The sequence below is a fragment of the Staurois parvus genome, unplaced genomic scaffold (assembly GCF_062004578.1).
Source record: "Staurois parvus isolate SC_StPar_1 unplaced genomic scaffold, SC_StPar_1.0 ptg000248l, whole genome shotgun sequence".
In the NCBI taxonomy this organism is placed as follows: domain Eukaryota; kingdom Metazoa; phylum Chordata; class Amphibia; order Anura; family Ranidae; genus Staurois; species Staurois parvus.
In genome coordinates this window covers 1279058-1296398 of record NW_028318044.1, presented here as the reverse complement: position 1 = coordinate 1296398, position 17341 = coordinate 1279058, and the positions used below count along the sequence as shown (strand labels likewise).

At 45.7% G+C, this 17341-nt stretch overlaps 1 protein-coding gene across 1 annotated transcript; it reads right to left on the bottom strand.

The window, feature by feature from the left end:
- Positions 1-6130: 6130 nt before the first annotated feature.
- LOC149459800 (uncharacterized) lies at positions 6131-11445 on the bottom strand. The gene is made up of 6 exons (XM_089680631.1): positions 11331-11445; positions 7830-8297; positions 7674-7790; positions 7174-7527; positions 6799-7077; positions 6131-6702 (listed from the first exon to the last, which is right to left on the bottom strand). The coding sequence occupies exons 1-6, from the start codon at positions 11443-11445 to the stop codon at positions 6131-6133; spliced, it is 1905 nt and encodes a 634-aa protein (XP_089536757.1).
- Between the last annotated feature and the right edge of the window lie 5896 nt (positions 11446-17341).

Genomic DNA, 17341 nt, shown 5'->3' with positions numbered 1-17341 from the left:
GCTGCCTGGATAGGAGGGGTGGCGGGGGAAGCATACAGAGGAACCGATCCATGTTTCTCCTGCCACCGCTGAATGCCTACTTCTTCTCCTCCTTTTCCTCCTGCAGGCATTCAGAGGCTGCAGGAGAACCTCTATATGCCACCCTGCTGCCCCTCCTATCAATCTTCTCCTGTCCCCTCTCCTGGTCCCCTTGTACTCTCTCCCTGCCCCTACTTCCCCTGCAGCGCTGTCAGGTTCCCCCTTCCCTTCTCCCGCCAGCGGCTGTGGGGGATGCTGTCAGGATGGAGAGCGGGAAGGGGCAGGTACATATGTCATATACCGGCCAGGGGCGGACTGACCATTTGGAAACTCTGGCACTGCCCGGGGGCCCGGGGTCAGTAGGGGGCCCCATGAGATGCCCCTGGTACCTTTTTTCATAGGCTTTTTTTCAGTTTGGGCAAGGACACAGGGGGCCCATGATCCCCTATTGTCCGGTGGCCCAATGAGTTGTCGGTCCGCCCCTGATACCGGCCCCTTCTTTGTCTGAATGGACAATCAGTGATTGGTACCGATCACTGACTTTGCCCATTCATAACTGACACGTAGTAAACTGTGTTTCCTATACTTCAGTTTATGAATGAACAGGAAGCTGTCCACAAAGCTATTTCTGTCCATTTTTTTGTGATGCTGAGGCTGCAGAGATTGAGGGATGTGTCCTCTGTTTAGACCCCTGATATCTCACCAAAGCCCCCCAATGGGGCTCCTTAAAAAAAATTGTAATGAAAAATTTAAAAAAAATAAATAAATTAAAATAAATGGTGAAAAATTATTGGAAAAAGAAATCTACTGACACCAGTGGCAGAACTACCAGGGTCACAAAGGTCACACTGGGCTCCAAGGGAAAGGCCCTCAGGCTTGGGACTGCTTAGTCTAAAATGCTCGGGCGTATTTTTTGTCCCAGTCCGTGCCTCCCGACTAGTGATGACATCTGTCCACTCATTATGTGCTGCTGAGGCTGCAGAGATTGAGGGCTGTGTCCTATGTTTAGACCCCTGATATCTCACCAAAGGCCCCCAATGAGGCTCCCTAAAATTTATTAAAAAAAATATATTAATTAAATTAAATGGTGAAACATTTGTGAAAAAAAAGAAAACTACCGACACCAGTGGTAGAACTACCAGGGTCACAAAGGTCGCCCTTGCGACCGGGCCCTTGTGTTCCACCACCGGGCTCCAAGAGAAAGGCCCTCAGGCTTGGGGCTGCTTAGTCTAAAATGCTCGAGCGTATTTTTTGTCCCAGTCCGTGCCTGCCGACTAGTGATGACATCTGTCCACTCATTATGTGCTGCTCAGGCTGCAGAGATTGAGGGCTGTGTCCTCTGTTTAGACCCCTGATATCTCACCAAAGCCCCCCAATGGGGCTCCTTAAAAATTTTTTTCAAAAGATACAAAAAATTGTAAAAAATAAATAAATTAAATTAAATGGTGAAGAATTATTAAAAAAAAAAGAAAACTACTGACACCAGTGGCAGAACTACCAGGGTCACAAAGGTCACACTTGCAACTGGGCCCTGGTGCTCCACCACCGGGCTCCAAGAGAAAGGCCCTCAGGCTTGGGGCTGCTTAGTCTAAAATGCTTGGGTGTACTTTTTGTCCCAGTCCATGCCTGCCGACTAGTGATGACATCTGTCCACTCATTATGTGCTCCTGTGGCTGCAGAGTTTGAGGGCTGTGTCCTCTGTTTAGACCCCTGATATCTCATCAAAGCCTCCCAACGGGGCTCCTTAAAAAAAGTTGTAAAAGATAAAAAAAAAATTGTAAAAAATAAATAAATTCAATAAATTAAATGGTGAAAAATTATTGAAAAAAAAAACTATTGACACCTGTGGAAAACCTACCAGGGTCACAAAGGTTGCACTTGTGACCGGGCCCAGGCGTTCCACCACCGGGCTCCAAGGGAAAGGCCCTCAAGCTTGGGGCTGCTTAATCTAAAATGCTTGGGCGTTTTTTTTTGTCCCAGTCAGTGCCTGCCAACTGGTGATGACATCTGCACACCTACACAAGAAATGCTGTACCTTTAAATATTAAAAGTTTTTTTTTTAAAGCAGATTCAAAAAAAAATTACGACAATTTTGGAAGTGACCTTGTCACAGAACAACAAAATACTCTCGTAAAAGAACTGGGGTTTATTTGTAGAATCTTTTCTCCATTGCTGTGCAATGTTGCCTGAAAGTACTTCACGCTCAATGAACTTCCAGGTCTGTTGGATAGCCACGTCCAGTTCCGTGTTTTCTTTTGCTGGCTCCTACATCACTACTGTGTCTTGTAATGACATAGGGGCTGGTAGGAGGAGCCACAGAACATCTCACAGATCCTGAAGGCCAAGGCAACTTACCAACCTTGAAATGTGTTGGATGATCCTTTAGGCACTACACTGCAATGGAGTAAAGATTCTACAAATGAGTGCCAGGACAGGTAAGCAAGAAGGTTCTACAGAAGCATTTATTTTGCATTTTGGTTTAGCAACAAGGTTGCTTTAACCCCCCTGGCGGTATTCCCGAGTGTAGTTCGGGGTAAAGTTTCAGCACCACAAGCGGTAACCCCCCCGATCTACACTCGGGAATACACTGCAGCGTTGCTCCGGGATCTCTTCTTCACTTACCTTGTCCTGCGCTCCCGCGATGTCCCCCCTGCAGTGTCCCCGGCAATGTCCTCCGGCCGATGCCGGCTTCTGGCTTCCGGGTTCCATTCCCTGCGACATCGGGACGTACGGGGGACGGAACTGGCGGGAAATGTAAAAATGTCGAAAAGTGACATTCACTAAATACACTAAAATCACATAGTATAACATTCCTGTATCAACCCATTTCACATACATTTTGTCCCGAGTGCTTTGTCCGGCGCCCTGCCTGCATTTTTACTGTTCTTTCTGCCTGGAAACTGAGAAACGTCCATGGCGTCCAAAAAGCGTCCCTTTAGGTCAAAAGCGGGTTTAGACCGGCTAGAGAACAGCGATAGTAAATCAGAACCACTTGTAGAATTGAGTGATAATGATTCGTGGGGGAAATTCCTCATCAGACACTGAAAACGATTCTGCGACTTTGCTCAGCGATGTGCGAACTTGGCGCTCTATTTCACATTTCAGTGTTTTTGGTTTGATTATATTATTGAATTAAATTTATTATTATTTTTTTGATTATTGATTAAATTATAATTTACGATTTCATGTTTCAAATTTTATCATACCCGGGATGTTTACTAGACTCTTGTTCGGACAGATTTCAGTGAGTTATTCCTATAAATTACAGGCCTACAATAAAAATACAATTTTCCAAGCAAAAAAATGTACCGCTTTGAACACAGAAATACTGACATAATCAGACCGCTGGGGAGGTTAAGGCTAGGTTCACACCTATACAGGTTGTGTTTGAGCCGTGTCTGCATTGTGTTTTGCGTTGCGTTTTGCATTTTTGCACTTGAGTTTTTGATTGCGTTTTGTGGGGTTTTTATCTTTTTTTTTTTTTTTTTTCTTGATGCTAGGCAGATTTAAAATGCAAAATGCAGCAAAAACGCAATACATGCTTTTCTGCAGCATTTCCATTAACGTCTATAGAACCAAAAACGCAACTTTTTGCGTTCATAAAAGTCCCCGACCCTTTCCGAAACACGCACTGGGTGAAAATGCACAGATGTGAACATGTCCCTTAGGAAATCATGTTAAATGGACTGTTTTGCGCTTCTGCAGAACACGCTTAGGTGTGAACCTAGGGTAAGGGCTTGTTCACACCAGGTGCAATGCAGGAATGCGCGCAAAATCATGTTTCTTTCCAATACCACGTAAAAATGCACTGCCTTTTGCAAATGTGCATGGGTGCAATTAATTCTTAACCCCTTCACGCCGGTGCCTCCCGGCCCTTTAAGAGTTTCAGAAGCCGGGAGGCGGGATGGGCGGGACGGGGTTTAGGGATCATGTGACCGCCATGATGCATCATCACAGCAGTCACATGATCGGGAGAGGAGACCGGGACCTTTCCGTGAGTACCGGACATGTGTGCTGCAGCCTGAGAGTGTGTTTTGACCAGTTCTTGAGAAAGGGCTTGTCAAAAGAATTAGAGGAACTCAGGACCAGGGCAAGGCTCATGTGGGGGGCAGATGGGTAAGTGCCCCTGGCGCAGTGTTAATATGTGGAGTGGGGGGTGTGCTGGGAGCTTTAGTTACTCCATTCTCCTGCACAGTGACTGGAACTGGCAGGGTGTGCAGTTTGCAATCAAGGGGTAAATATGCGCCTAACAATGTTTAAATTCCAATTTGGATGTTGTTTCTCCCTGCTTTGCAGGGAAATTAAACATCCAGATCACTGGTCATTGTACAGAGCCCTGTGTGTTTGCAAACACAGGGCTCTGTGTGTGAATGGATACCGCCCATCAGCAGGTCTCAGCCATGAATCATTGGCCAGGACCTGCTGGGTGGACACAGCATGGTCAGCAGTGGGCATGGGCATGCGTGCCCGCAAACCCGGATGTGCCAAACCGATGCACAGGAACCTGATACCAATAGGGTATCTTTTCCTATCAGGTGACCGCCATGACAGCCAATCATGGCGGTCACATGACCCTAAACCCTGCCCGGCCTGCCGGTGTCAGAAACCCCTTAAAGGGCCGGGAGGTGCCAGCGCGAAGGAGTTAACTTCAGCTCCGGAAGATTCACTCCCGTTACTTTAACTGACAATTGTGCGGTCATGCAACACTGTTCATAAATGAAATTTCTAGAAATTTCTTTCACACAAATAGAGCTTTATTTTGGTGGTATTTGATCATCAATGAGTTTTGTATTTATTTTGATATAAATGTCTGTATTCTGCCTTTAAAACATATCCAATAAAAAATTTAAAAAATCCCATTTCTTCATAAATTTAGGCAAAAATGTATTCTGCTACATATTTTTGGTTAGAAAAATACCAACAAGTGTATATTGATTGGTTTGCACAAAAGTTATAGCGCCTACAAACTAAAGTGTGTGTGAATATATATATATATACTGGAATTTTTTTTTATACTAGTAATGGTGGTGATCAGTGACTTCTAGCGGGATTGCGATATTGCAGCAGACAGTCTGACACTAACTGACATTTTGTGGGAACCAGTGACACTAATACAATGATCAGTGCTAAAAACATACACTGTTACAGTAATAATGACACTGGCTGCGAAAAGGTTAAACATCTAGGGTGATCAAAAGGTTAACTGTGTGCCTAACTGTGCACTGTGTTAGGTGTTTTTACTAGTAAATCTGATAGCAAAGCAGGGAAAGAAAATCTAGCAGATCGACGCTGATAGGACGCAGCTCTACCTGGTTTACATAGACAGAGCCAGGGGCGGCCTGACCATTTGGAAACTCTGGCACTGCCCGAGGGCCCGGGGTCAGTAGGGGGCCCCATGAGATGCCCCTGGTAGGCTTTTTTGAGTTTGGGCAAGGACACAGGGGCTCCATGATCCCCTATTGCCCAGGGGCCCCATGAGTTGTCAGTCCACCCCTGGGCAAAGCTGTATCCATGGTGACACTGTACTACTTGTGGGGCGGTGATGAAGATTTTTTTTTACACGGATTGCTTTTACACCCATAAAGGCTGTAAAAGCAATCATTTCTGCTTTTCTCTGGCTGCATTCTTGCAGAGGTCCCGTACGACGATCGGTGTTCCACTGTGTCCCAGGGAGCGTGCACAGTCCAAAATGGTGGGCGCCGTTTATGAACGGCAACCCGCCCCTGGACTGCCACCGTCCGGCCATTTATACACAGCAGCTGGACGGCAAGTGGTTGAAGTATACTTCTAAAACAATACAAAGTATATGTAGAGTGTTATGCAGGCCATAGACGGGTCGAAAACCTGCCATTTAAAAAAAAAAAATGAAAAATTGGTAGTTCAATAGGCCGACGTTACCACCAACAGTTAAAAAAATCACCCAATTTTCGTCCCGTCTACGGCCGGCATTTAATTACTTGTGTCCCTGCAGAGAGCTCCGCTATTATACAGTATTTGACATGAAAAAGCCTTGCGGTTGCAACATTGTATCTATTTGTATCCATTTTGGATACAGATGTTTTTATTCGGACACAAAATAGATACAATGTTGCAACCGCAAGACTTTTTCATGTCAAATATAATAGCGAACTAGAATTATTCTTCTTCCTCCTCCGCCTTCTTCGCCTTCTTCTTCTTCGCCTTCTTCTTCTTCGCCTTCTTCTTCTTCGCCTTCTTCTTCTTCTTCGCCTTCTTCTCCTTCGCCTTCTTCTTCTTCGCCTTCTTCTTCTTCGCCTTCTTCTTCTTCGCCTTCGCCTTCTTCTTCTTCGCCTTCTTCTTCTTCGCCTTCGCCTTCTTCTTCTTCGCCTTCGCCTTCGCCTTCTTCTTCTTCGCCTTCTTCTTCGCCTTCTTCTTCGCCTTCTTCTTCTTCTTCGCCTTCTTCTTCGCCTTCTTCTTCTTCGCCTTCTTCTTCGCCTTCTTCTTCTTCTTCGCCTTCTTCTTCTTCTTCGCCTTCCTCTTCTTCGCCTTCTTCGCCGCCTTCTTCGCCTTCGCCTTCTTCTTCTTTGCCTTCTTCTTCTTCGCCTTCTTCTTTTTCGCCTTCTTCTTCTTCGCCTTCTTCTTCTTCGCCTTCTTCTTCTTCGCCTTCTTCTTCTTCGCCTTCTTCTTCTTCGCCTTCTTCGCCTTTGCCTTCTTCGCCTTTGCCTTCTTCGCCTTCTTCTTCTTCTCCTTCTTCTTCGCCTTCTTCTTTTTCTTCGCCTTCTTCTTCTTCTTCGCCTTCTTCTTCTTCTTCGCCTTCTTCGCCGCCTTCTTCGCCTTCGCCTTCTTCGCCTTCGCCTTCTTCGCCTTCTTCTTCGCCGCCTTCGCCTTCTTCTTCTTTGCCTTCTTCTTCTTTGCCTTCCTCTTCTTTGCCTTCCTCTTCTTTGCCTTCTTCTTCTTTGCCTTCTTCTTCTTCGCCTTCTTCTTCGCCTTCTTCTTCGCCTTCTTCTTCGCCTTCTTCTTCTTCGCCTTCTTCTTCGCCTTCTTTGCCGCCTTCTTCGCCTTCGCCTTCTTCGCCTTCTTCTTCGCCGCCTTCGCCTTCTTCTTCTTTGCCTTCTTCTTCTTTGCCTTCTTCTTCTTTGCCTTCTTCTTCTTCGCCTTCTTCTTCGCCTTCTTCTTTTTCGCCTTCTTCTTTTTCGCCTTCTTCTTTTTCGCCTTCTTCTTCTTCGCCTTCTTCTTCGCCTTCTTCTTCTTCGCCTTCTTCTTCTTCTTCGCCTTCTTCTTCTTCGCCTTCTTCTTCTTCGCTTTCTTCTTCTTTGCCTTCTTCTTCTTCGCCTTCGCCTTCTTTCTCTTCTCCTTCGCCTTCTTTCTCTTCTCCTTCGCCTTCTTCTTCTCCTTCGCCTTCTTCGCCTTCTTCTTCTTCTTCGCCTTCTTCTTCTTCGCCTTCTTCTTCTTCTTCGCCTTCTTCTTCTTCGCCTTCTTCTTCTTTGCCTTCTTCTTCTTCGCCTTCGCCTTCTTTCTCTTCTCCTTCGCCTTCTTCTTCTCCTTCGCCTTCTTCGCCTTCTTCTTCGCCTTTGCCTTCTTCTTCTCCTTCGCCTTCTTCGCCTTCTTCTTCGCCTTCTTCGCCTTCTTCTTCTTCTTCACCTTTGCCTTTTCTTCGCCTTCTTCTTCTTCTTCGCCTTCTTCTTTGCCTTCTTCGCCTTCTTCTTCTTCGCCTTCTCTTTCGCCTTCTCCTTTTCCTGCTTCGCCTTCTTCTTCGCCTTCTTCTTCTTCGCCTTCTTCTTCGCCTTCTTCTTCGCCTTCTTCTTCTTCGCCTTCTTTGCCTTCTTCGCCTTCTTTGCCTTCTTCTTCTTCGCCTTCTTCTTCTTCGCCTTCTTCTTCTTCGCCTTCTTCTTCTTCGCCTTCTTCTTCTTCGCCTTCTTCTTCTTCGCCTTCTTCGCCTTCTTCTTCTTCGCCTTCTTTGCCTTCTTCTTCTTCGCCTTCTTTGCCTTTGCCTTCTTCGCCTTCTTCGCCTTCTTCTTCTTCGCCTTCTTCTTTGCCTTCTTCTTCGCCTTCTTCTTCGCCTTCGCCTTCTTCTCCTTCGCCTTCTTCGCCTTCGCCTTCTTCGCCTTCGCCTTCTTCTTCTTCGCCTTCTTCTTCTTCGCCTTCTTCTTCTTCGCCTTCTTCTTCTTCGCCTTCGCCTTCTTCGCCTTCTTCTTCTTTGCCTTCTTCTTCTTTGCCTTCTTCTTCTTTTCCGCCTTCTTCTTCGCCGCCTTCTTCTTCGCCTTCTTCGCCGCCTTCTTCGCCGCCTTCTTCTTCGCCTTCTTCTTCGCCTTCGCCTTCTTCTTCGCCTTCTTTTTCGCCTTCGCCTTCTTCTCCTTCGCCTTCTTCTCCTTCGCCTTCTTCTCCTTCTTCTTCTTCTCCTTCTTCTTCTTCTCCTTCTTCTTCTTCTTCGCCTTCTCCTTTGCCTTCGCCTTCTTCTCCTTTGCCTTCTTCTTCTTCTCCTTCGCCGCCTTCTTCTTCTCCTTCGCCGCCTTCTTCTTCTCCTTCGCCGCCTTCTTCTTCTTCTTCTCTCATGCGCAGATTTTTTATCGGTAATAAGATCAGCCGATTTGCCCATCATTGCCGTGAAAATCAGCCGATCGGCAAAATCGGCCAATTTTTTTCCAACTTTACCAATTAAAAAATGTGCCAAAATCCAGAAAAACGGCTGACCAATTAACCCGGCTGATTTTCGACCCATCTATGGCCTGCATAAGACCCAATTCATTTTCAGCTCCTTGATATCAAATTAGTAGAAAATGAACATCTGGTAACTATGCACTAGTGTGCCTTTTTTTGTTTTTTTTATTGCATTTTTAGGTGTTTTTTTTTTACCAAGTCCAGTTGTACAATGGTTGTTGAGTAAAACGAGAGTGCTGGGAACCTGACGTGCCTTCAAAACTTCAGCCTATTTTGGTATTTTTTTTATGTTTACTGCTATTTGCTTGTATTGCTTTTACTTCTGTTTTTATTCTTTTCTACAGGTCCTTACAGCAGAATTCTTTGATTCTACCTACAATAAGGGCGATACCAGCTGGTGCGTTTTAAACTAGTTTAACATGATTCCTTCCATACTGCTTGCCAGGTTTGTCACTGTTGCTATTAAACATGTTAATGTTGTTCAGGCTAGGCATGGCTGTGCATAATAATATGCAATTACTATATTGCTATGGTTCGGAGAAAATTAATATTCATGTCACGCCCTGTAAAAATGTAGTTAGATTTTATGGGTCTTGACAGGTAATCTTATATAGTTCAATTTTACTTGTTAAAAAATAGTAAAATAAGTAGTGATGTCTGGTTTTTATAAAGAGAATGTCACAATGGAATTTAATGCTGGGTGCCGTGGTTATAAGACACACATCATCCCGCTGTGTTTATCCTAGTAACTGTAACAGATTTTACAACCCAAGATGGCATGACCCACACGGCATACAGGGGGGGGGGGATGTCACGTTTTATGGAAAAATAACCAACTTTACCATGAAATACCATTAGCAGCTACTCCATATTTAGTGGCTAAGCCAATAAAATACAGAGATGCATGTAGCGAAAGGAAGAAAAAAGAAAATAGTACAGGGCAGACATGACTAGGTTAAGAGGGGGTAGGAAAGACAGGAAAGGGTTAGAATATGGGCAAGTTACCTGATTGGTGACGGGGGGTGCAGGGTGGGGTCTTTGACACCTTTTGGGTGTGGATGGGGAGGGTCATCTAGTTCAGTGCAGGAGGAGACCGTGGTGAGCGAGCTTCCCTCCTGCCCTCCCTTGGGTGTTTTGTCGATTCCCGGTTTTTATTCCGGTTCCGGGATCCATCGGTGGTATGGTGTGCCCGGGTGCATTCCAGTTAACCGAGGTTTAACTGGAAGGTGGAGGTTCTGCACTGCGGATTGTTATGTTTTTGTCTCCGAGCCTGTGCGTTGCGGCTGGAGGCCTAGTTATAATATAGGTTCTGCAAGGCGATATCGGTTTTTGTTTGGTGCCTTCGAAGACCAACAACTTCTCCTGTATATTTCTGTTTTAACCACTTGCCTACCAGGCACTTATACCCCCTTCTTTACCAGGCCAATTTTCAGCTTTCAGCACTGTCGCACTTTGCTTGACAATTGCGCGGTCATGCAAGATTGTACCCATATGAAATTTTTATCATTTTTTTCTCACAAATAGAGCTTTCTTTTGGTGGTATTTAATCGCTGCTGGGTGCTTTACTTTTTGAGCTATAAACAAAAAAAGTGCAAAAAAATTTGAAAAAAAAACGTTTCTTTGTTTCTATTATAAAAATTTTCAAACAGGTAATTTTTCTCCTTCACTGATGTGCGTTGATGAGGCAGCACTGATGGGCGGCACTGATGGGCACTGATAGGCAGCACTGAAGGGCACTGATAGGCAGCACTAATGAGGTGTCACGGATAGGCGGCACTGATATGCGGCACTGATTAGTGGCACTGATAGGCGACACTGATAATGGGTACTGATAGACAGCACTGATAGGTGGCACTGACTGGCATCACTTTTAGGCACTGACTGGCGGCACTGCTGGGCACTGACTGGCACAACCACTGGGCACTGACTGGCACTGACTGGCAGCACTGCTGGGCTGCACTGATGGGCACTGGTGGGTGGCACTGGTGGGCACAGGTGGGTGGCACTGGTGGGCATAGGTGGTGACACTGCTGGGTGGCACAGGTGGTGACACTGCTGGGTAACACAGGTGGTGACACTGCTGGGTGGCACAGGTGGTGACACTGCTGGGTGGCACAGGTGGGCGGAACTTGTGGGTGGCACTGCTGGGCACCGATCATCAGGGCACTGATGATCAGTGCCGATCCCCGCTCTGACAAGTGCCGGTTCTCAGCAGTAATTTCCTCATGATCTGACAGCGTGAGGAAAGTGCAGCCGAGAACCGGCAATTGCATTTCCCTGTGATCAGTGTGTCATTGGACATGACTGATCACATGGTAAAAGGCCGCTGTGATTGGCCTTTTACCACGTCACGTGATCAGCTGTGTCCGTAGGACAACAGCGATCATGGAGATCGTCAGGTGCGCGCCCCCGGGGCGCACAGGAGAGCGCGTTCTGGGAGGACATCATATGACGTCCACCCAGAACTGACCGGCCGCAGTGCAGCCATCATTTGGCTATCTGCGGTCGGCAAGTAGTTAAGGAATGTTTTGTGTATTGAAGTTGAAGTGTTAATAAAAGGCCGTGTTGGCCATTTTACTCCAATTGGTGTTATGTTTTACTTTAATGGTATGTTAAGGGGGTATGTGAGAGAGTGAGACGGTGGTGTAGGGGGTCTTAACTAGCCTATCTCTTGCGCACTAGTCATGGTGACTTACCAGTCCTCATTATACAGTACACTAGAAATATGGCTAAACTTTTGGAAAGATAGGCAGCTGGTTCATTGCTTCTGTAGCACCCCCTGAGAAGAACCGCTGGTGAACTTGGTCCCATTTCCCCACTTAGAGAACACAGAGCATTTTCTTCGCTCTTCTGCCATCCCCTTAGAACAGTCTAGGGGTTTCTTTTTTGTGTTTTTATTGGGAACATTGAACTTGGATAGGGAAAGGGAGCATGGGATCCCCCAATGAACTAAAGAACTGAATAACTTGAGGACTACTTAGCTTGCTGGCTGTACTGTACAAAAAAAGAATGTCTCACAGGATCTGTAAGCTGATAGTGGCCTGTACTCCTTCCAGAGATTAAAAGCTACATATAGTTACTAACTCTTTAGCACTTGGGTCATTTACACACATAGTCATAGGACCAGTGGTTGCCTCCTGCCGATATCGACCAGGCTCTTCCTAGTGAGGGAATTGTAGACTCACACCACCATAGGACAGCTGGACTCTCTCTCACCAATTTCTTCCTGACTTTCTCTAATCAGCAGCTTCTCCAGACCCAACTTGATCCCAGAACTTAAGCTTGCGAGTAAACACCCCCTCCCCCCCCCCAGCTAAGCCTAGCTGGGTAGCTGGGACCTTGGTATCATCCTGATAACTCCAACTTTACCATGAAATACCATTAGCAGCTACCCCATATTTAGTGGTTAAGCTAATAAAATACTGGCGACCAGGGGCGGACTGACCATTTGGAAACTCAGGCACTGCCCGAGGGCCCGAGGTCAGTAGGGGGCGCCATGAGATGCCCCTGGTACCTTTTTTCATAGGCTTTTTTGAGTTTGGGCAAGGACACAGGGGCCCCATGATCCCCTATTGCTCGGGGGCCCCATGAGTTGTCAGTCCGCCCCTGCTGGCGACTTACCAGTCCTCATTATACAGTACACTAGAAATATTGCTAAGCTTTTGGAAAGATAGGTAGCTGGTTCATTGCTTACGTAGCACCCCCTGATAAGAGCCGCTGGTGAACTTGGTCCCATTTACCCACTTAGAGCACACACAGCATTTTATTCACTCTTTTCTGCCGTCTCCTTAGAACAGTCTACAGGTGAAACTCAAAATATTAGAATATCGTGCAAAAGTTCCTTTACTTCAGTAATGCGACTTAAAAGGTGAAACTAATATATGAGATAGACTCATTACATGCAAAGCAAGATAGTTCAATTGTCATAATTGTGATGATTATGGCTTACAGCTCATGAAAACCCCAAATCCACAATCTCAGAAAATTAGAATATTGTGAAAAAGTGCAATATTCTCGGCTCAAAGTGTCCCACTCTAATCAGATAATTAAGCCATAACACCTGCAAAGGGTTCCTGAGCCTTTAAATGGTCTCTCAGTCTGGTTCAGTAGGAATCACAATCATAGGAAAGACTGCTGACCTGACAGTTGTGCAGAAAACCATCATTGACACCCTCCATAAGAAGGGAAAGCCTCAAAAGGTAATTGCAAAAGAAGTTGGATGTTCCCAAAGTACTGTATCAAAGCACATTAATAGAAAGTTATGTGGAAGGGAAAAGTGTGGAAGAAAAAGGTGCACAAGCAGCAGCGATGACCGCAGCCTGGAGAGGATTGTCAGGAAAAAGCCATTCAAAAGTGTTGGGGACTTTTACAAGGAGTGGACTGAGGCTGGAGTCAGTGCATCAAGAGCCACCACACACGAACGGATCCTGGACATGGTCTTCAAATGTCATATTCCTCTTGTCAAGCCACTCCTGAACAACAAACAACGTCAGAAGCGTCTTACCTAGGCTAAAGAAAAACAGACCTGGTCTGTTGCTCAGTGGTCTAAAGTCCTCTTTTCTGATGAGAGCAACTTTTGCATCTCATTTGGAAACCAAGGACCCCAGAGTATGGAGGAAGAATGGAGAGGCCCAAGGACCCCGAGTATGGAGGAAGAATGGAGAGGCCCAAGGACCCCGAGTATGGAGGAAGAACGGAGAGGCCCAAGGACCCCGAGTATGGAGGAAGAATGGAGAGGCACAAGGACCCCGAGTATGGAGGAAGAATGGAGAGGCACACACTGCAAGATGCTTGAAGTCCAGTGTGAAGTTTCCACAGTCTGTGTTGATTTGGGGAGCCATGTCATCTGCTGGTGTTGGTCCACTGTGCTTCATTAAGTCCAGGGTCAACACAGCCGTCTACCAGGAGATTTTGGAGCACTTCATGCTTCCTTCTGCAGACAAGCTTTATGGGGATGCTGACTTCATTTTCCAGCAGGACTTGGCACCTGCCCACACTGCCAAAAGCACCAAAACCTGGTTCAATGACCGTGGGATTACTGTGCTTGATTGGCCAGCAAACTCGCCTGACCGGAACCCCATAGAGAATCTATGGGGCATTGCCAAGAGAAAGATGAGAGACATGAGACCGAACAATGCAGAAGATCTGAAGGCCGCTATTGAAGCATCCTGGTCTTCCATAAGATTCCATGAGATTGTGGATTTGGGGTTTTAATAAACTGTAAGCCATAATCATCACAATTCTGACAAATCACGGCTTGAACTATCTTGCTTTGCATGTAATGAGTCTATCTCATATATTAGTTTCACCTTTTAAGTTTCATTACTGAAATAAATGAACTTTTGCACGATATTCTAATTTTTCGAGTTTCACCTGTAGGTTTACTTTTTTGGGTGTTTATTGGGAACATTGAACTTGGATAGGGTAAGGGAGCACGGGATCCCCCAAGGAACTGAAGAACTGAATAACTTGAGGACTCCTTAGCTTGCTGGCTGTACTGTACAAAAAAAGAATGTCTCACAGGATCTCTATTCTGATAGTGGCCTGTACTCCTTCCAGAGATTAAAAGCTACACATAGTCATTAACTCTTTAGCACTGGGGTCATTTACTCACATATGACCATCGGTTGCTAATATCGATCAGGCTCTTCCTAATGAGGGAAATGTAGACTCACACCACCACAGGACAGCTGGACTCTTTCTCACTAATCTCTTCCTGGCTCTCTCCAATCAGCTTCTCCAGACCCAAATTGAGCCCAGGACTTAAGCTTGCGAATAAGCACCCCTCCCCCTGCCCCGCAGCTAAGCCTAGCTGGGTAGCTGGGGCCTCAGTGTCTGAGAGTCTGAGCCGGCTGCTAGTCAGGCAACTGGGTGCATCTCAACAATAAAGTCGGAGTCTCTCCAGAGTCTGGGTTGGCTCTGTGATGGGCTTTGGCTGAAAATAGGTCACAGGAGTGCAGAACGAAGTGCACTCCTCTGATCCTCTGGAGAAGTAGGGACAAAGGAGATTTGGCCTTACCAGGGGCGGACTGACCATTTGGAACCTCAGCCACTGCCCGAGGGCCCGGGGTCAGTAGGGGGCCCCATGAGATGCCCCTGGTACCTTTTTCATAGGCTTTTTTGAGTTTGGGCAAGGACACAGGGGCCCCATGATCCCCTATTGCCCGAGGGCCCCATGAGTTGTCAGTCCGCCCCTGGGCCTTACTTCCCCTTTAAGCAGTCTCCCAAAAGGCCCAAGCTGGACTGATGCAAGTATGCAACAAAGATCATACCTGGAGTTCAAATGTAAGGCATGTCCCTAAAATGCTTATAGGTTCTCATTCATGGACACTAAAAGAAAGCGGTTCTTGTTGGTTGTCGAAAGTTTCTTCTCCGTGATTTCAGAGCAACGTGGAAAAATGGACAAAAGGGAACATCAGATTCAATGCTACGGGCAACAAGACCTTTCTGCTACTAAGACACCATTGTTCAAAAATCCCATTGTCTGCAGTACAACTTGTAGCTGTCTGAGACTTTTAAGCATGTGTAAAACACACAGAAAGTCATGGAAGGTCACCTTCAGCCAACTTCTGCTATTGATTACATGAAGATGCGTAGAATGATTTGGCCAAATAGCATGTATTTTGCCTGCAAACCATGTGCAGGAGAGACTGTGCATTAGCAGTATTAAAACCGCTCTCCATTTCAACCTAAAAAAGCTTTCTTAAGCAAACAAAATGAAACATTATTCTTTTTGGCAGCAAGAGGCCCTGAATGATTTCAATCAAACACACTCTTGTTCAGATATTTTTGGCATTTCTCCATTCATCTATTCAATTCTTTGTAGAATATGAAAGGAGAAGGTGGGGGTGAAAACAAACTTCCTACCTGATGGATTTTGCTGTCAAAAATATGTAGGCTGCCGGGGTCTACCTTACTGATTCTGTATGGATGTCATTTACATCCTGTCATGTGACAAACCTTAACTCTCTAGGGAAGCCCGTTTTTTTTGTCACCGGTTGGCAGAGTTGGATCAAGATTAGACTTTGTGCTTAAAAGGATCAGATTTGGGGCCAGAAGTTGCCCTTTGGGTAACAGCTGTATACCATCTTGGCATGTAATACATCATCACATCTCTGTAGCATATGTTTCATATTTTTTTTTTTTAAATGTAGCCTAGGTCAAATTTGCCAATATGAACTGGTCTGGTGCCTAGGGCAGTAGGGCTAGAGGATGAAAAACAAAAAACCACATTTGAAAATTCTGTTTCCTTTTTTTCTTTCATCTCATCACCTGTGGACATTAGGGATGAACCGATGGTTCAGTCCGAACATAGGTTCTGACCAGGGGCGGACTGACCATTTGGAAACTTGGGCACTGCCTGAGGGCCTAGGGTCTGTAGGGGGCCCCATGAGATGCCTCTGGTACCTTTTTCATAGGCTTTTTTGAGTTTGCGCAAGGACACAGGGGCCCCATGATCCCCTATTGCCCGGGGGCCCCATGAGTTGTCAGTCCGCCCCTGGTTCAGACTAAACTTTGGTTGTTCAGACTTTCATCTTTTTGAACCTTTGCCCATTTGATCCTTTGTTCAGTGGGAGCCAAGTATCATATATAGAAGTGGTAATTCTACCACTTCTATATATGACAGCTTCTCACTGTCAGTGGTCGCTAAGGAAGCAGCAGTTGCAGACATCCACTGCATCCCTAGCAACTGTCGACATCAATGAGAACCATTGGCTGTTTAAGCAAAGGGGCAGGGATAGCAGTAACATCACTACCCAAAATAAATTTCTCTGGCATTGGTATGTTCCTTGTGTCCATCCCTAACCCCCCTCCCCTGCAATTATTTACCCCTAACCTATTGCCTATCAGCCCAGAAAATGGGTATTTTAGATTTGACAGATTCGGCTCCGATTAATTTCAGCAGTTAAGCTCATCAGAACTGGACATTCTTCTGTCCACCTTGCAATAGATAATACAGGGAAACTTTTAGAATATTTTTATAAGTTTAATACTGCAACTTTTCTGGTAGCAGCACTCATATAGTTATTTTTACCAAGTGCAAATATTTTGTACACATTTAACCACTTCCCGACCGGCCGTTGTATATAAACGGCCGGACGGTGGCACTGCAGGGTCGGGTGGCCGTCAATAAACGGCCTCCCCGCACCCTGCTTGTGCGCGCTCCCTGGGAGCGCGCAGCACCGCGATCCGGTGCCCGCCGTGTCCTCCGGACACAGTGAAACACCGATCGTCGGACGGGACCTCTGTACGAGGTCCCGATCATGTGATCACTGATTGGCCAATCAGTGATCACATGCAAAGTAGTAAGCAAGATGTCACTTGTGACATCATTGCTTACTACGTGTGAAATCTGTGAATGATCACAGAGGTCACATGGTACAAGGCTATTCACAAAAGCCTTGTACCATGTGACAGGATGTGACCAATCACAGCTCACTCAGTTCTTCTCAATGAGTGCATGAATGCACACAGAGAGAAAGAGAAATGATTGCTTTTACATCCTATATGGGTGTAAAAGCAATCAGTGTAAAAAAAAAAAAAAAAATCTTCATCACCCCTCACAAGTAGTACAGTGTCACCATGGTGACACTGTACTGCTAGGGTGACAGTATGTAAAAAATAAAAATAAAAAATAATAATATAAAAAAATAAAATAAAAATGTAAAAAAAAATGTTTAAAAATTATAATTTTTGCTTATAAACT